At 52.2% G+C, this 19,165-nt stretch overlaps 1 protein-coding gene across 1 annotated transcript in view; it reads right to left on the bottom strand.

The window, feature by feature from the left end:
* Positions 1–532: 532 nt before the first annotated feature.
* The window catches only part of CASQ2 (calsequestrin 2), a 35,032-nt gene continuing 16,399 nt past the window's right edge, over positions 533–19,165 (bottom strand). Inside the window, exons 5-11 of the mRNA XM_016223462.2 lie at positions 18,130–18,203; positions 14,101–14,231; positions 12,591–12,636; positions 9,300–9,354; positions 3,738–3,838; positions 1,726–1,800; positions 533–825 (exon numbers count right to left, since the gene is read on the bottom strand). Of these exons, the coding sequence (XP_016078948.2) occupies positions 622–825; positions 1,726–1,800; positions 3,738–3,838; positions 9,300–9,354; positions 12,591–12,636; positions 14,101–14,231; positions 18,130–18,203 (686 nt within the window). The 3' untranslated portion in view covers positions 533–621. The remainder of the gene's footprint in view (positions 826–1,725; positions 1,801–3,737; positions 3,839–9,299; positions 9,355–12,590; positions 12,637–14,100; positions 14,232–18,129; positions 18,204–19,165) is intronic.

The following is a 19,165-nucleotide window of genomic DNA, read 5'->3' on the forward strand; positions in this document are numbered from 1 at the left end:
CCCAGTACCCTAACGTACTAGAAATGGTGGTGACATGCACACACATGAGCTTCAAGGCCTCTTGATCGCCCTCCAAAGGCTCGGACCTATGTTCGTAACGGTCTGGCCTACACTTAAAACAGGGAGCTTAATGGAGCCGAGGGAAGCTGACCCCTCCATCAGAGGGGTCCTAGCTGACGCCCTAGGCCCGGGGGCTACAGGGATTAAGTGTGTGTCTTCCCTGGGCTCTGATGCTAATAAGGTCACTCCATGCTTGTGAGTTAGCAAGCTGTCACTCTGTTACTGTCACAGTCAGAGGCGACACGTAAACTTGAGTAGAGGTGTCAGGGGCTAGTTCTCCCCGGCTGCCGGATTCCAGCACCGCCACCTCTGCTGACGGTGGGGCAGAGAGCCAGAGCCTTCCGGTGACGGTGACAGTCAGCATGGGGATAACCCCCGCGTGTCCCGGCTGAGCGGGGTGACTGCGTGTGGAAAGGCCTCCGCCGAGTGCGTGGCTCCTGCGGGGAAGGGAGAGGGAGAGGGGCTGGGAGGGGGGCTGCTGGGCCGGCTGCGGCTGCCCCGCGCCGTCTGCGCGGACGTGGGGCTGGGGTTTTGTTTCAGCGAAGCCGGGTGGAGCGGGAGCTATTCGTCCTCGCTGTCACTGTCGTCATCGCCCTCCTCATCGGAATTGTCATCGTCATCTTCGTCGTCGCCGTCTTCGTCATCCTCACGGTCATCTTCTTCTGTGTTTATCTTCCCAGAGAGCACGTCCTCAATCCAGTCCTCCAGCTCCTCGGCCGTGGGCAGGTCGTCGTCATCTGGAATCTCCATCCAGACGCTGTCAGCCTGCAGCGAGGGACAGGATGCGCGTGAGAGTGAGAGGAGGCGAGAGGGGCGAGCCAGGCCCGGGGCCCGCGTGGCCCAGCTGGGCGGGCCCTGGGGCACGCGCGCATCAGAAGGTGTGCGCGCTGTTCGGTGGAAACGCCGGCTGCAGAGTGGCACACGCAGCACCCGTGTGCAATATGAAAGGACGAGTGTCCGATGCAGCACCCGTGTGCAATATGAAAGGACGAGTGTGCGCGCGTGTGTGATCTGTGCAAAGGGCTTCGGGGGAAGGGGAGTGCACAGGGAGGCGGGGCTGTGGAGAGTGAGCGGAGGGGTAGGCCTTGGCCCAGCGCTGAGCCCGGCAGCTGCCCCAACCTCATTCCTCCTTAGAGATGCCACTTCCCCCACCCCCACCCCTTATGTGTACCTTGCCTCCCCACCCTGGAGAGTCCCTCCAGGTCACCAGCACGGCCGGCCGTGGCAGAGCCCACTCCCTACCCTAACCTGCCGCCCTCCTTACCTGAGGTCGGTATGTGGGGAAGTTCGAGGGGATGGGAGGAAGCCCAGGACTGGCGCGGCTCCCAGGGGCATTGAAACTGAGTATTTTTATGCATCGTAATTGTACTTGCGTTGTTTGTTTCCTCTGACTATATACAAGATACCTATAGTACAATATATATTCCACTTTTATTTTTTTATTTTATTTTCTTGTGAGTGTGCCCGTAGAAGAGAACATGGAATCACAGGCTGGGGCTGGCTCAGAGATGAGCCTTGGGCCACACTGGCATGTTTCCTGAGCTTGGCAGGGCCCAGGGGCCTACTCACTTTATGAGGGACAGGACTCCCCACACGGTCAAGGCCGCATGGCGGAACCCAGGGCCGGCTGCGGTGCCTGAGCAAGCTTTCATGGGGTATACTCACATCTGTCACGTTCACCACCCCGATCTGTGGCTTGAATAGGTCAATCTTGAAAGTCTTTTCCCAATAGGCAATAAGCTGCGGCGACAGAAAATAAAATTAGACGGTGGGTAAAGGGCATTCCCTGCTAAAATCACTTTTTGTGGTGAACCCACCTGCCATCCCATCATAGAGACTAGGTCACCATTGGTAAAAGGGCCCCAAAACAGCTGTGGGCACTTAGGAAATTGAAGACTTGCCCCAGCCCTCAAGCCCTTTAAATAAGCATGGAAAGGAAAGGATGCCATAACACAAAGTATGAAAACATATAATATAGGAGCTGCTACAGCTGTGAGGGAGAATATTACAGAGGTGGTCCAAAGTTGATCCCCAAATTACTCGGGGCTCTTTTATAGTTTATGTGTGGTGGAAGAGATTTCCCTCCACCTCTCTTTTAATGTCCCATTTAAAAATCCCTTATGCTGTGCCACTCTGCCTCGTGAGGTTGCTGGGAAAGCAGTGACGTGCCATGAGGTGGCATATAAGTGAGAAAAGGGCTCTCCATTCAGCCAGGCCTGGGCCCATGTGGACGAATCTCCGACTGGGGCAGGACTGAAGGATTAGGGGCCACGGGGCTAAAAAATGGAGGTGTCCAGTGGTAGAAAGTCTCCCAAGCAAATATATGGCCTGACAGGGCTTGGGGATAGTCAGGAACCTGGAAATCAGAATAATCTAAAGATTTCTCCTTTGCAAAAAGGAAGGCAAACCTATAGTGCAGGTCAGGAAGAAGCAGACCATCTACAAGCTTGTGTAGCAACAATAGCCCGGATAAACACAATCACAACTAGAAACACAATCAGGCAGTGGCCAAAGTTATAGCATGTAGTGCCGCGTAAGGCCTGTGACTTACTTATGATCACCTGAAATGATGACACTGACCTCAGGTGTCGTGGAAGTCCCTGCCTTTGATCCTCTCATTCTCTATGTGGGATTGGGTTTCAGGATCCTTGTAATCACTAAAACCCCTCAGATTTGTCTATTTAATCATAGTATGACCGGTTGTGACCTATGCACCAAACAATAATTCCTAGAAGCTACACTTATCATTTATAATCGAACAATAATTACATGTGTACTGCTGACCAGTGGTTAGTGCAACCTAAAGGTCTGGGGACTGATAGACGGAGCTTTGGCATCACGCAGACCTGTTGGAATATCACACCTGCCACATCTGTTTTAGCCTCTCCAGCTGTCCTTCCTCTCATCTGTAACACAGGGATTATAATAGCCCCCACTCCACAGGGTTGCTGAGAGGGTTAGAGGGGGTGACGCCTGTAAAGGACTCACCATAGCTCCAGGCATACAGTATAATACAGTAGCTACATTCATTGTCATTACCCCGGGCTTGTGTGTTGTCCGAATTCTGCTTATTCTCTGTAAACTAAGCATCATCAGGACTTTCTGCTCATTGATCACTGACACTAGCAAGAGGTGGGACTTTAAGGCTCTTACACTCTGCAGTCCAGGGCTGGACGTTACACTAGGACCTGGGAGAACCCGGAGAAGACAGACAGGGTCTCTGCCCTCCAAGAGGCTGCTCCTTCCCTCCACGAAGTTCTTGACTCCATGCAAAATGTTCACATCTGGATTTTATTACTTAGTAACTCAGGTTGCCTCAGAATGACGGTCCCCACCCAGAAAATGAAAGAGGTTATAGCTAATGGGTAGGACGGGGTGAAGGGCAGCTATGGAGCTGCTGGCAGAAGCATTTCACCCAGCTCATTTGAGTGGCCCCAGAGAGGGCCTTCTGGTCTCCAGGGAGTGAGAGCAGTAAGTCTAACCATGTCAAGGGCGGCACCAGGCCCCAAGTTCAATGCTGTCCCGGTAGCCAAAATCTCCCACGCTGGATAGGGGCCACCCCTGGGTTTCTGCAAGTGCCCCTCCTGTTTCACATCCTGCTTCATGTGACAGGACCTCACACCACACACAAGCATGAGACTGTGAAGGTGACCAAGGATGGGGTCTGAGCCACTCACCAGCGGAAAGTCATCAGGGTCAATCCAGACGATGCTCAGGTCCGGGTTGTCGGTGTTGTCCCGGGCCACCTGCTTCAGGGTCTCCAGGAACTCGTAGCCATCTGAAACAGGGTTCAAGAAAGCTGGGTAACCCCTGCGCACACGTGGCTTCCCATGCGGGGAGCAGAGACTGCGGCTTTTCCACAAGGGTTTCCTGAGCCATTTGGTGCGGGTGCGTACTCTCAATTATAGGATTATTCTAGCAAATGAGTCAGATGAGAACTGCCTCCATAAAGCAGCTTACTCAAAGGAAACAATAGTTTTTGAGTCAAGAAATGAAAAGTTCACAGGGAAGTACGTAACTCAAAGCCAAGCTCCGATCGCTAATCGGCCCGTGAAGATTGACCGGCCTGGCCTGGGGTCGGAAAGTTCAGCCCCAGAGCAGGGGGACCCCTGCCTGGTCCTCAGCGCTCTTAAAACCAATACCTTGCTGTCCCTCAGCATTTCCAGTAAATGTGCTCTAGGGACCAGAACATTTAGCCTGGACCCTTACTCCTTACAGCCTGGAATTCCTAAACCCTTCCAATGAAGCCAGCTTCTGATCTACAGCTGGTTTCATCATTTGGAGAAGTATGTGGGGCGTCCCTTCCTCCCTCCCTCCGTGTGCTCTGCTCTCCCCCGGTTCAGTCAGCAGCACTCATTGCCCCCCCGGGGGAGGGATGATTCATAAGAAAAGCAGAGACAAGCCTTGTGAGTTTCAAGAACACACATTTTGGGGGTTGTCTTTTTTTTTTTTTTTTTGCTTTAAAAGCTTAAATCTTGTAGGACTGGGAACAGCATAAAACTTATGCCATAAACAAACATTTTGGAAGAATGTTTAGGAAGAAAAAGTTGTGGCAACCCCGCCCCACTCCCAACTAGAAACAGAGTTTAGATTCTGGAAAGTCCCTGGGAATAAGCCTGTGTGTGTGTGTGTGTGTGTGTCTGTATGCACAAACCCAGGCCAACGTGTGCCTAGCTGTCCACATACAGAAATGCCATAATTTCAGGGAATCCTAGAATATCGGGCACCCATGCTCTGTTCTGGAATAAAACTCAGGAAAATGGGAAGACCCAGAATCTCCTGGAGAACCCACCCCCCCCCCGGCAGGAGCACCCCGGCAGGAAGGTCAGGAGCCCTCTTCCCTGTGTTCTGAGGATCAGGAACAAAGCTGAGAGGACAAGATCCAGCAACTGGATGGAGGGACCCACGGGTGACCTTGGAACAAAGCTAGAGGCCAGAATGAGGGGTGTGAAGGGATCGAGGGCCGGGGACTGAGGAGACAGCCAGGGGAACACCATGGGGCTGGTGGAGGCTCTGCTTCCCCGGCGCTGTCAGACTCTCCCTTCCCCTCCTGAGCGGTGGCCGAGCCCCATCCCTCCACAGCCACAGCCCATTTGGCTGGTTCACTCGGCGACCTCCCTGAGTGTGCCTGGAGTCTCAGAGATGGAGCTAAATAAAGCTGAGAGGCCTGGCTCTGTGAGAACGGTGATTGCTTCCCTGCCACACGGCGTGGATGCTGAGATCCCATGACCCAGGGCCCAGGGTTCCTGTAGAGCCAGGTTTCCCACGGCCAGCGCGAGGCCTCTGGGGATCACATCTCTGTGGGAAGGGAGCTCGGTGATCACACTCTCCTCCTTCCCAGGTAGCAAGGGGCTGGTGGGAATAAGGCTGCACCAGGCCCTGGGTACAGTTCCAGGCCAGTCACAGTCCAGTCACAGCCACATCAGCAGCCAGGGCTCCCTTCGGCAAAGAGAGACACGTGTGTCTAAGACCAAGCGATGGCCCAGGAGTAATACCTCCCCCAGATCACTGCCTGCCCTACACTTCTCCTTGTGACCCCATCCTCGGGCAGCTGGCCCTGCTCACCATACAGGACCCTCCCTGAGGCCACGCTAGGTGGTCATGGGACTCAGGGTCTCCTTCCTGGAGAGAGGCCTAGACTCGGGGAGCCAGGCTGTTAGAGCGGCGACTGCTGGTGCTCACATGGCAGGTGACAGAGGTAAGTAGGTGGGGGGATATCACACAGCTTGGAGATTGTGTCTGCTGTTTGATGAACCTGTCTGGGACTCCTCGGAAGTAGAGAAAGCAGCTACCTCCTTAGTTGGGGGCCCCTGGGTGATAACAATGCTATTGCCCTGCGAGCGTGGGCAGACCAGTCTGGAGCAGTTGTCAGTTTTCCTTCTTTTCCCCCCCAGCCCATCAATCTCTTACTCATTTTAGGTTTTTTTCACTGTTTTCATCCTTCCCTAATGGGAAGAATTCATTTTGTCATTGGGAAGGGATATTTAGAGTGCACACAACATATCTGGCCCAGGGCCAGGGCCTTCCATCAATGCAGGATTCAAACCGGGACTGCCGGGGTTTGAATCCCAGTTCCACCTCTTATTAACCATGTGACCTGGGACATGTTTAACTCCTGTGCATGGGGAAAGACAGGAATGACAGTGCTCACCACACAGGGCTGTTGTGAAGATTAGATGTGCTAATATTTGCTAAGTGCTTGGAACACCATTTAGCACTTAGCAAAAACCAAACCTTAAATTTGATAAAGCCACATTTAAATTTGGAAGCCATCAGCGTTCCTATTTGAGACGACGGGTCTCCAAACCATTTGACAAGAACCCAAGGCGGTTGGCTCCGTTGGAACGGACCATCAGAGGCTGTCACTGGTTGTCCCACAAGCAGACAGGAGCCTGTCCTGCCTCCTGGCTCATTCGTGTTGATATGCTCAGCACAGCATTGATACGTCCATCGAGCACGCGCTCATGTAGAAACGCCACTTTGCGAACCTTTCAAGTGTTGTGAAGATGTCAGCCCCAATGCAGACTCATCTGGGGGTGGCAGAGGAGAGCCGTTCATTTTCAAACCTGTCGAATAGCAGCTCAGGCAGCTTTCTGAGCCCAGCGGCTGAGAGGAGGCTCTGGAGGAGGAACCGGGCAGGAGCGGAGCGCGGACTTGGCCTCCCCAGCCAGGCCTGCCCTGGGCAGTGGGGTGAGCATGCACTGCAGAAGGAAGGGCCCGTGGCTCCGGGGCCTTGAGAGCAAACTCCCTCTGGATGGCCGTCACTGTCCTCACAATCATGCACACGTCACGGAATGGCTTTAGGGACCAAAGGAGCTCTTCTCCATAGAGCCCTCAGCATGCTCCAGCTCTTTAAGGAGGGTTGTGTGGTTAATGTAACCTTTCCTTAGAGAGTGGGCAGGGCTTCGGTTGGGGCAATGGGCCACGTGTCCGTTTTTAGCAAGAGCAAAAGTATAGGAGGACCCGCCTAGTCCACAGCCAGGTCTCTCCGCCCCAGTTCTCACATCAGTGACCTGCGTGTAATGACTGACTAGCCTCGGAGTCAGGGGCTTTCACATAAAAGCCTTTCGCTTTCTCAGCCCTGAGCAGACAGCTCCCCACCCCCACCCCACCCCCACCCCACCCAGCTCATTTCTCTCGGCTTCCCAGTAACAAGCCCTAGCTTGGGAAGAGACAGGCTTCGGCCCAGGGATATTTGTGCAGGGATAGGTGGAGGTAGTTTCAGGAGCTTGATTCATCAGCAGCAATCTCGGTCAAACAGGTTCCTGCAGCTTCTAGAGGCCTCTTTGTTCCATTGTTAGCAAGAGCCCGACAGGCCTCCCCACAGCCTGGAAGGGGCAGGGGGTGGGAGGAAGGGCCTGGAGCCTGGCCAGCGGGCTGCTGCCCATGGCGATGGCATCTCTGTTCACACAGCACCAGGGATCCGATTCTGTTTGATTGTAGCTTGTTGACCTCGGGCACTTGGCCTCCTTTGCTGTTTTCTCCTCGAGGGTGGAGGGGTGGCCAGAATCTGCGGAAAGAAGCTGGAACCACACCGGCTTTAAGGACTAGATATCTTTGAAGAGTTTTTCCAACTCTGCAAGTCAATGATGGGGAAACTGGGACATCAGTGGACATTCAAACATTCTAATAAAAAGAGGGGGTTGGGGGGAGAAGGCTGCCAGATCATTTGAAGCGTAGAATTGGTTATGATACAATGGAATATTAGTCAGTCCTCAAAAGGAACGAAGTATGGATACGTGGCACACAAAGGAGGAATCTTGAAAGTGTCATGCTAAGTGAAAGATGCCAGGCTCCATAGGGCCACATAGTACACGATTCCACACAAATGTCCAGAGCAGTCGAATCCATAGAGACGGGAATTAGATTTGTGGTTGCCAGGGGCTGGGGGGGGGGGGGGAATGGGAGCAACTGCTAACATGCATGGAATTTCTTTCTGAGGTGATGGAATGTTCTGGAATTAGACAGTGCTGATGTTTGCGCAGCTTTGTGGATGACTTGCACACTTTAAAAAGGTGAACATTATGGCATGTGGATTGTATCTCAATTTTAAAAATTATAAAAAGAGTTGGGGTTTTAGTCTGCAGGAAACTATGGCAGTTGGTCAATTATCTGCCTGACAGGTATTCATTGAGCACCTACTGTGCGTCAAGGCACATGCATGACAGTCTGTTCCTCCTTCAGGAAATCCGGCTAACTCTGTGCCCGCTTGGGCGGTTTCTCTTCTCTGATCCCCCGATTCCTCATCTGTGCCTATGAACGCACAGGAGGCCGAGGTCCAGGCAAACACCATGTGGTTCCTCATCACCCGAAGCAACGGCGCCCAGACCTGATGGTGCCTCCGAACTTGACTCAGAGCTCCGTGAAATCGCGGGTTCCTGAAGGCTCCGTTCCAGTCACCCCCGGGGTGGCTTTCGTGCCCATGGTTCTTGGCCCTGTCAGGTTCTGGAACCCCTGCCCGGGCCCCTCGGAGCCCAGGGCCCGGCTGCTTAGCCATGAGAAATGAAGACCCCCGCCTCCTCCAGTGGCATTCTGGATTTTTCCAGGTCCGCGAACGCGCCTCGGAACCTCCACGTGCGCTCCTCCTTGGGGGACACTGTCTCACAGACACTGCCCGGGGACCCAGTGTTCTCCCACCTGCCAAATTCATTTTCCTGCCCTTGGCTCTCCGCTGATGCTACACAGAGCGGAGCCGGGGAAAAGCTGTCCAGGTTCCCAAACTAAAGCAAAGCCACTCAGCCGTTTCTAGGGCCGTTTTACACTTTAGAAATCGGCTGCTGCTTTGGCCCAGTTTCTCATTATCCCGGGAAATATTTTCCAGGGAGCTTCCTAAGCACAGGCCATAGGTGACGCCCGAAGGGCACGTTTATTGTCCTTTAAGGTAGGATTGCCATTTACATAGGCTAGGCACGCGAACGTTAACGCGAACAGCAGTTTACACGCATGCGCGCGCACACGCACGCTCACGCGCATGCACCCGCACACACGCACGCACACTCACGCTCGTGCATGCACGCTCGCCCGCAGAGCTAGGCTGCGTGGACGGGCGCCCGGCAGCAGAGTGAGGCCCTGATCCCCCAGCTTCTGAGCCGCGCGCCGTTGAACCGGCCCCGCAGCCGGCAGGCGACCACCAGGGGGTGCCGGCGTCTTTCGGTTGCAGCGCAGGCCGGCGGCGAAGGAAGACACAGGTGAGGGCTGACTAAGTTCTTGCCTAAGGTGTCAAAGGGGGGGGGGCCTACCTGGGTCACTCCTCTCTGCAAAGGCCACTATGTGGATCCCATTCAGATCATCTTCCTGCGGGAGAAGAGAGTCAAAGGTTACGCTCCCAGGTGGAGAGACGCAAAGGAGTCGGGGACAGACGGGCTGCAATGAGAATGGAGGCCGGGGAGGCAGCGGAGGGGGATGCAGAGGCACAGGGGACAGGGGACACAGGCACAGGGGACAGAGGCACAGATGCACAGGGGGACAGAGGCACAGATGCACAGGGGGACACAGGCATGGGGGGACAGAGGCACAGGGGTCAGGCACAGGGGACACAGAGGCACAGGGCACAGAGCGGCATGCACCTCAAGGAAGGGAATACTGGTGAGTAGCTGGGAGGAAGGCGTGGGATTTGATAAGCGGGTTTTTGAGGCAGGAAAACACAAACGACACCCAGGACATTAGCACTGAATGGGCCTCACTCCCGTGGTCTGGCGGGTCCAGGAGGGCAGCAGGGAGAGGCAAAAGGGAGAAGAGCGTGAGCCTGGCTCATCAGCAGCGCTGAGCGCAGCAAGCGCTCTGAACGTAGCCCAGCGAATGTCAGTCCATGTTTCCAGAAGCCGCCACCAGCAAATATAAGCAGCGGTCGACCCGAGTATGGAAACCTCTGGGTGCTGCTGACAGATCCTGACGCTGACCCCAAACAGGCAGCAGACAGTGATCTTCAAGGCAAATTAGGATGTGGGTCCGTTTTGTTCACACAAGTGTCCTGCGTCGCTAAGACAGCGCTTATTGAAGAGCCTGCGTGGTCAGTAGGGGGCACTTTGCTGTCTGCCACTGCTAGGGTGTTGCCTTGGGTTCCTTTTGGCTCTGGAACCAGAACTCGACGGAGCTATATAGGCCTCTAATGCACGTCTAAGTGTGGGGGGGGCACAGAAGAGTCTGGAAATGGGGGCTAGGGAAGGCTGAGGGTGTGGTGGTGGAAAGTGGGTATGGCTGTGGAGGTCAGGATGAGGCAAAGAATCTAGAGAATATTTCAGCTCTATGGGACAAGCTCGTGGCATTCACGTTCCCATGTCTTGGACAGAAAGGACCATATGCCTCCTGTCTCCTTTGCATTGAGCAAGAGCTCGGAGGCACCTCCTTTATAAAAAATGTGATCCTCATGAGACTTGGGCAGGAAGATGTGTGAGAATGAGGCACTGGGGCCAAATCTGAGTGAATACTGACTGTCGCTGACACAGGGAGAGGGATTCGCTGGGCACCCTGAATGCCAGATCAGAATCATCCTATGCAAAAAAAAAAAAAAATACTCCAAGCATCTCAACCCTCTCACGATCCCCGTTTCCATTTTGCTTGATTTGAATGCTGGTGCCATCCTATCTAAATGCTAATTTTTTTCCTTTGAGTTTGAAATGGACAAAACCTGCAAAATTTCTGAGTGAGATTAAATGGAAAATATTATTATTAAGAACAAGAGAGTGGGCACTGCCTTGGTCAGATTCTCCAGGGAATTGAATTTTACAGATCTGTATGTGTGTGCGCAGGTTTATTACACAAATCTGACAGCAGCCAGAAGGGGAGCCTGGGGTTTCACTGCTTCACATTTGCTATTATCACCAGATAGAATACGCTGCTCAGTTCTCAGTAGGCTGCCCTGCGTCCCTGCTCCTGCCATCGGTGGGGAGGCGGCGGGATCAACTCCACGAAGCAGGCTTCATTTCTGCCTGCCCTTCCACAGTGCATTTGGAAATTGGTTTTAGAATCAAGAATCCATATCTGTTTACTGAGAGACTGCTCATAATATGGCTGTCACTCCCCAGGCCTCCGACGGTCCCTGGATGGAGAGCTGTAACCAAGGGAAAGAGCCTCTGTCTTTGTGGGTCCAGAGAGTCAGTATACAACCTGCAAAGAAACAGGGGTGTGCCCTGTGCCAGGTATTTTCAGTAATAAACTCACAGAGCAAGACCCCATGGGCAAGCCTGGAGGGCAGGGCTGCTCAGTGAGCATCCCATGTGCACAGGTGAGGAGGAGCTGTGCTGGCCATCTGCAGGCCTGACCACCTAGGGCCTTTCTCTGAACCCCACAACCTTTGCTGCCGAGACCCCCCCATTTGGTCTCCAGGTCACATTGTCTTGGAAATGATCTTTTTACCTGAATAAATCTTCCCTTCTTAACCAGATGGCTCGATCTCTGAGGGAAGGGATTATACCTTGAAATAATGATGATAATTAAGACGACGATATTAATACCTGCCGTTTGCCTTTGTATCAGTACTTTCTAAGAACATCATTTCTAAGTCTTAAATGAAAGTTTATTTCTGTTCAGTGCTTAAAGGATTGGAGCGACTTAACCTAAAGCCACAGAGCCGGTGGGTGACACACCTGGGAGTCCAGCCAGTTCTGTTTGGTCCCAAAGCCCTTGCTCTTTCTAGCTTACTGACGGAGTCCAGAATAAGCCACGTGGCAGAAAAATTATTCTGAGCTGAAGGCATTTGAATTCCTGAAAACCCTTATTTGCCTAATTGCAGAGCCTCTCAAAAGAACTCAATTGTCATAAATCCTTTCCCAGGATGCAACCCTAATCTTCTCAAACAGATGTTGTCACAAACAACCCTCTGTCCCATTTGTTCTCCTAAGACCCATTTATCTTTCCAAAAGGTCTTCTGTTCTCCCAGGAGGGCCCCTCTGTCCCTCTCTAACCCCTAAGTTAGATGGTAGATAAGCCCCTCCCTGAGTTGCATTTTTGGTGCACTGCCATGAATAGACAAGTAATTAAACCTGTGTGTGTTTTTCCTGTCTTTTGTCAGTTAGTTTGCAGGCCTCCAATACCGAACCTAAGAGGGTAGAGGAACGAGTTTCTGCTTCTTACGTCGCCAACAGTACAGAATGAGCTCGTGAATCTGCTGTCCTCTCTACAGGGTGTGCAGAAGATGCTGCGGACTCAGGTCAGTGGCGCTTACTTACTTAACCTGAAAACTCCCAAGAAGGGGCCCTTATATAACGAGACCAAACACCAGATCCCCCACAAAACTGGAGATGTGGGAGTTTCTTTGACGAATACCTTACTCTGAATTCCCCAGCACTTTGCATGCCCCTCCATCACGGCAGGGAGCATCCTCGACTGGTGCCACCTGTTTCGAGACTGTTTCATTGACTCAACCCCGAACTCCTAAGGACAGGAGAGCAATGCTCGTTTTTATCGCCTCTGTGCTTAGCACAAGCTAATAGGTTCTTATTGAGGCCTATTGAATTTAAAACTCAAAGGGCTACTCCTCTTTGGGAATATGCCAGTCTCTACAAGGCAGAAGGAGTTTGCCACTTTCTTACCCATGTCTCAAACATATCCTCTGGGCGCAGGCGACGTAAGGTAGGTCTGGAAAAAAAAAAAAAAAAGATGAGCTTCCTCGAGTAGGGATTCCGGGACACTGCAGCTGACCCCGCGCCCTGCTGTATACCACACAGAGAGCCGGCCTCAAGCTCTCAGCCTTTTCATAGACCCATTAGACCCAAGGATTAGAAAGTCCGTTACAAACAATGGGTCAGAGGGCGCAGGGTCAGCTCATTCCCAGGGCAAGAAGTCATCTCCTTCCTCCTAGAGAAATGCCACTCCTGAGAGCCCAGAGAAGGCCCAGAATGAGGGGACTGGGAGGGGACGAAGGAAGTCTTGATTTTGTTTTATCATTAGGGCCATCCATCCAAAGCCCTTTAGGGACGTTTGGAAGAGCAGGTAGGGCCTACATTTTGCTCCTGGTTTCATTGCTTTCTGAATGTTGCAAATAGTGCTAGAACGTTGCTATTGGCTTCTCCAAGTACTGCCGCCCTGTAGGGACTGGGACTGGCTGGTTGGTGGACTCATGGTGCCCCAGGTCCAGTGGGCATGCATGAGCATGTGCCGGGAGGGTGGGGCGAGACGGTGAGCCCACCACTACGTTCCATGTTCAGTATTGTCCCTCCCTCAAGAGCGGTGCTCAGCAAACTCCAGCTGGTGGGCCAAGTCCAACCAGTGCCTCCTATTTTTATAAATAAACTTGTTTGGGACACTGCCTCACCCAGTTGTTTAGATATTGTCTACGGCTGCTTTCCCACAAACAGCAGAGTCGAGTGTTGCAACCGAGACCATCTGGCCGCAGGGCCTGAAATATTTACTCTCTGGCCCTTTTCAGAAAAGGTTGCTGATCCACGCTTGAGCTGCTCCAAGTGGTGTCAAATAGTCCTCTCCCAGAAATCCCGTATACAGAATGCTCAGCTTGGCTGAGTTGCTAAACTACTCTGAGTCCAGTTCCTTGATCTGTAAAATTGGGAGATAATAATGACCCCCCCCCCCCCCCCCCCCGCTTATGTTGAATACAGGCGTTGCCAAAAGTAGGTTTACAGTTGGGATACAAATAAACAATACAATAATTAATAAATAAGAATATAAGAATAAACTCTGTGTTTCACTCACTCACAACTGTAAACCTCCTTTTGCCCACCCCTGTATTAGATAAAATAGCTCCCATAAGCACCCAGCATGGTACTTGGTATATAGGAGGCTGTCTCTAAATCACCATGGCTATTATTGTAGAATTCTACTTACATCTTGCTCTGGCTTTGAGGGGATTTGCCGACGGAGGGGAGGCGGTCTAACCCTGTCTGCAAGTGTAGACAGACCCATATCCAGAAAATGTAGCCATATCCCTGACACTGATCGATGACTAAGCCATTCTGTTGAGTTCAGTTCTTCTGGGGACTAACTCCAGGTCGTGGACCTCGGGGGTCTGAAATGTCAGGACTGAGCGGCTCTTCTCTGTTTCCCAGACCCTGGGCGCCCCCACCCCCTGCATGCCATCTGGGGTACCTCTGGTGCTCCTTGATAAACTCCACGAGCTCTTCCTCTGTATAAGGTTTGTCGGGGATGGCAATGGGCTCGTCCATAAATGGCTCATAGAAGTCAACTTCATTCATCTTCAAGGACAGTTTCTTTGCAACCTGTGATGATTGGAAGGAGGACAGAGTTTCCTTGAGGGCTTCTCTGGAGTAGCAGCGGGGGTCGGCCTGTAAGGCGTGTGTGTGCTCTCTGGCAGACTTGAGAGTGTGTGTATATTTTAACTTAAATGTTACAGTGGTAAGAACTCGGCACGTAAGGCATGGCTGAACCAAGCAAAGGAGGACAGACAGGGAGGGGGAATCTCTCTGGCCAACGAGGTGCAAGCAGGGCCGGGGAGCGGTGGGAATGCAAAGTGGGAAATGTGATTCTACAGTTGCCATCGCTCCCCTGAATTTGCCAGGCTGGGGGAGAAGGAAAGGTGAGCCGAGATGCTCAGTGTTCTTGGACGTATGGATTTAATGGAATCAGTTTTGATAGAACAGGTAGTTGATGGGAACCATTTAATGCATATAGGTACCACCCGGCCAGCATGGCTCAGTGGTTGAGTGTCTTGAGCGTCGACCTATGAACCAGGAGGTCACCATTGGATTCCCCGTCAGGGCATGTGCCCAGGCTTCAGGCTTGATCCCCAGTAGGGGGCGTGCAGGAGGCATCCTGTTGATGACTCTCATCATTGATGTCTCTCTCTCCCTCTCCCTTCCTCTCTCTGAAGTCAATTAAAAAAAAAATACTTAAAGCATAGAGGTACTCAAAATCAGGGGCCAACCCATTAATCCTTCATCATCCCATAAACTCCACTTGTTGTTTAGGTTGAAGCATGGGCCTAGGGTTGTCTCTCAGCGCTGCGCTTGGGTGATGGTTTCTCGGCTCTGGGAACCGCCCCCTTGGTTAACAGAAGGCGAGCAGCCATCCTGGTTTGTCCAGAGTGGAGGGGCTTCCTGGACTCAGACTCAGAGCTAAAGCTGGGTTGCGCCCAGCAAGCTAGCCCCAGTTGCTCCTTATACAGAGAAGGAGCCGGGGAGCCAGGTGTAGCCTGGAGGGCACCTCCTCTCTTGATTCAGTGGCCCCACAGTCTTGGGGCAGAGTGGTTGCTGTGTTCACCTGCAGACCTGCTGAACTCAGAGCCTCTGTCTGTGAAATGACTTGAGAGGCCTGGAATGTGCCACGCACTGGAGAAAACCAAATGCCCTTCTTTCCTGGTTCAGAGCTGTGGTCCCAGAAAGCGCAGGATGAACAGTGGTTCCCTTGAAACCGAAGAGGAATTGCCTGAGAGCTGATGCCCGGCTGTGATAACCCACTGCCCAGGGCAGCCAGGACTAAGTGGGGAGGGGGCGGAAATGGGCGTCACAAAAGCTCTTACACAAGGAGGTCCATTCTGAGGAAACACGGGTGTCCCTGTGGTTTTTGTCTGTGACTCCTATTAATTCCAGGTCACTATATTCCCAAGGACATTTCTTATAGTATCTAACAAAGAAACTGGCATTCAACTCAGAGCTCAAGAAAACAGGTCATGTTAAGAGCCACAGTCAGTCAAATGAGATTTTGGGGTCCTGATGATTTTATTTTTTAAAGGACAGGGCGGTAAGGTATTTTTTCTTATTCAGGGGGTGGTACGGTTGATGGTGGGGGAACAAGAGGGCAGGGCATGCCCTAGCCGGTTTGGCTCAGTGGTTAGAGCGTAGGCCTGTGGACGGAAGGATCCCGGGTTCGATCCTGGCCAACAGCACATGCCTCGGCTGCAGGCTCGATCCCCAGCTCCAGGTGGGGCAAGCGCAGGAGGCAGCCGATCGATGTGTCCCTCTCACATCAGTGGCTCTCTCTCTCTCTCTCTCTCTCTCTCTCTCTCCCTTCCACTCTCTCTGAAAAGCAATGGGGGAAAAAATCCTGGGGTGAGGGTTAAAAAAAGGGGGGGGACAGTGCAAGTAGCAACTTCTACAGCCAGCACCCGCGTTTACACACCGCTCTTCGCAGAGCTGGGCCCGGAACGACTCGCGGTCCTGGCTCTCTGACCTCGCTTACTGCTCACACGAAGTGGGAGTGATGGGCGGAGAAAGGGGCGGGAGTGAGCACCGCGGGCTTGCCGCTGGCCTGCGTCTTAGGGCGATTCCTTCCCGAGCCCTCCCTGTGACCGTGTCAGGGAAAAGCTGGCCTTCTAGGGACTTCACAGATGATGAGCCCGAGGCGCAAGGGAGGACGCAGCTCGGCAGGATCATCTGCCCGGAGGGGGCAGAGCCAGCATTGAAACCCAGTTCGCCAGTACGCCAGCTTTTCCTAGAAACTCACCTTTTCCCTGACCCTGTAAAGAAAGCTGTGTGTCCCTATCAGTGCTCCACTGTCACTGCATGTGTTTAGTGAGATGTTTCCTGTTGCTCTGGAGCGTGCTCTCAATTCGCCCCATCGCAGTCTGGTGGAATTTAGGCTTCCTGCAGGTGAGAAGAGCTCATCAGAGCTCTGGGTGCACCCACGTGTGTGAATATACGTGTGTGTGTGTGTGTGTGTGTTGGGGGTGGGGGCTGTCTCTGGTCCTTGGATGCTAGTGTCCAGGTCTGCAGTGTGAAGACCATGAATGTGAGGTTGGGTTGTGATGTTGTTTCATTTCATTCTGGGGATTGCTGAGCAAAATTTCAACTTTCCAGGGCCAGGGCCCAGGAATCCACCATTTTAAAAGCTCCTTGGGGGACGCCAATATGCACAGTGTTTGGAAACGACTAACTCCCAAGTCTACATCAGCAGCCCTGACTGCCCACCCTCTTTACATTTCCCCAACTCATAGCAGTCCCCCATAGCCACGGTTTCAGTTACCCGCTGTTTCAGTCACCTGCACTAAATCACGGCCCGAAAATATTCAAAGGAAAATTCCAGAAACAAGCAATTCATGAGTTTAAATTGTATGTCATCCTGAGTGAGGTGATGGATGCAGCTATGCCTGCTGGACCCCACCATGTCCATTGGGTGCTGTCTCCCACACCCCTAATTGACGGGTGCGAGTTCTTGAGTCCCACATGGTGCTGAGTCCTCTCAGTGGGACAGCCTTTCCCTCTGGCTCCACACAGTGGTGGAGAGTATTTAACTTTCTCTTTCTGAATGTCGTGAGGCCCCACAAGGCTACACAGACAATGGCACCTGTGACTCAGTGTCATACAGGGTTTTAGTGAAGAGCCTTCTGAGTTTTTAATTGCAGCCTGACCTCACCTTCTTTACGGGCCACAGACACGAAGCCATGTGCTGGGCTGGCGGCACATCTGAAAACCGACCCCACCCTGCAGACTGACCTGGGTTGGGATCTCAGCACTCCCATGAATTCACTGGAGACCTTGGATATTACTTAACCTTTCTAAATGTTTTTTTCTCATCTGGAAAATGGGTGGGGGGAGTCTCCCTTTCAAAGTTGTTTAGAGGACTGGAGATTATGTTAGTCCAATATATCAAATTGTGCCCCCCCCCGCCCCCGAAAGCACTGGATAAGCAGTAGCCATTTTAGTGGTACCCGGAGCCACGGTAGAGTACTCCCACCACAGTGGAACCCAAGTACAGTTCCCATTGAGTCAAGGTCCCTCCATCTCAACTGTTCATTGGCTTATAAAGCACTTTCCACATCCAGGAAACAAAGAGCCATTGAATTATAGACGAGTGCATTAGTGACATCTCCCGAAGACGTAGGTCAATGCCTGTCCCCATTCCATCCCTCACCCTCACCCAGAAGAGGGACCGTGTGACCCCGGGGAGGGAGGGGACAGCTCTAAAAAAAGGAAGCAGTGTTAGTGTCCGGCACACTCTGGTTCACCACTTTTCATTGGATGTTTTCAGAAATACCCCTACATCTTCTGAACGAAGCACCCTTGCACTCATCTCTCGTTCATTAGGGACACACCGCCACATTTCTAACACGGGCGGAGGGTGGTTAATGTTGCTAAAAGAAAAGAAAAAATGGTGGGACATTCAGACATTAATACTTTGTGCCTACAAAAGCAGTCAAACTGGGGCATCATGGGTACTCACCCCTTTGTCGAAGGTCGCGAAAAATTTGATGTAAGGCTGGAAGTGTTCAGCTGCTTCTTCAAAAGCCTTGTAATCTAAGAGGAAAGAGATGGAAGGAGAGACATCTTCAAGGTGCACACTGCTGACACTTTTCCTTTTTAAATAATGTAGAGAGTGGGGAGCCAATTAGTCCTAACTGGATAATTATTGAGTAGGTATTATTTAGATAGATAATTATTTAGTACCATTTAAATCCACAGTTCCCCTGAGGAGTTGGACCTGATTGACATTCAATCCCCCAAAAGCACTCTTGGCCACACTGTTGTATGTTTTATGAAACTGGTAGATGGGAAGGAGAAAACTCAGAGAGAACCAGGGAAAGAGAAGGAATTGTCAAGCTCCGGACCAAAAGAAACAGTTCTTTCTCGGAAACTCACCGCTGGTGGTAAACGTGCCCTCTGGAGAGAGTGCAGCCTGGTAGGGAGGAAGATGATGGGAGCAGAAATGCACCCCAATGAAAACGACAGCACAGAAGCATTTTAAACTTCTTAGCAGGAGCACTCTTTTTACTAGATCCTAGTTTTTATTTCCTTCTTTTTAAGTTTTCCCTCTTTTATTCTGACCCCTTAAAATCAATCAAGACCACCCTTGACTGGCCCCAAGCTGGAGCGCAGCCGGTGAAGGGAGGCCTGAGGCACGCGGGTGGGCCGCGCTGTGCCCTGCCACACCCAGGCAGCTACCTGGTCACGCCATTCGGGTTCAAGCCCTAGATCTGGGGGTGATAATGGCAGTGGTGCTGGTGGATGCTCCAGGATCCTGGAGTCAATGATCCTATGACTCATTCCTAACAGGAGTGACCTTTTGCATTTCATGGAATTCCATATCCCTTCGTCATCAGAGGATGAGCTTTGTAGAATTCCAGGAGCGAGAAGCATTGTCTAACATTCAATCAAAGACATTTCAAGAATAGCGCTGGCTCAGGGGACACCGAGATGAGTGAGGCGAGGCCAATGGTCAAAGGTCCAGGGAGCGCTGCCGACTCTTAAAGAATCACAGC

This window comes from Miniopterus natalensis, chromosome 19, assembly GCF_054644295.1.
Source record: "Miniopterus natalensis isolate mMinNat1 chromosome 19, mMinNat1.hap1, whole genome shotgun sequence".
Lineage (NCBI taxonomy): Eukaryota > Metazoa > Chordata > Mammalia > Chiroptera > Miniopteridae > Miniopterus > Miniopterus natalensis.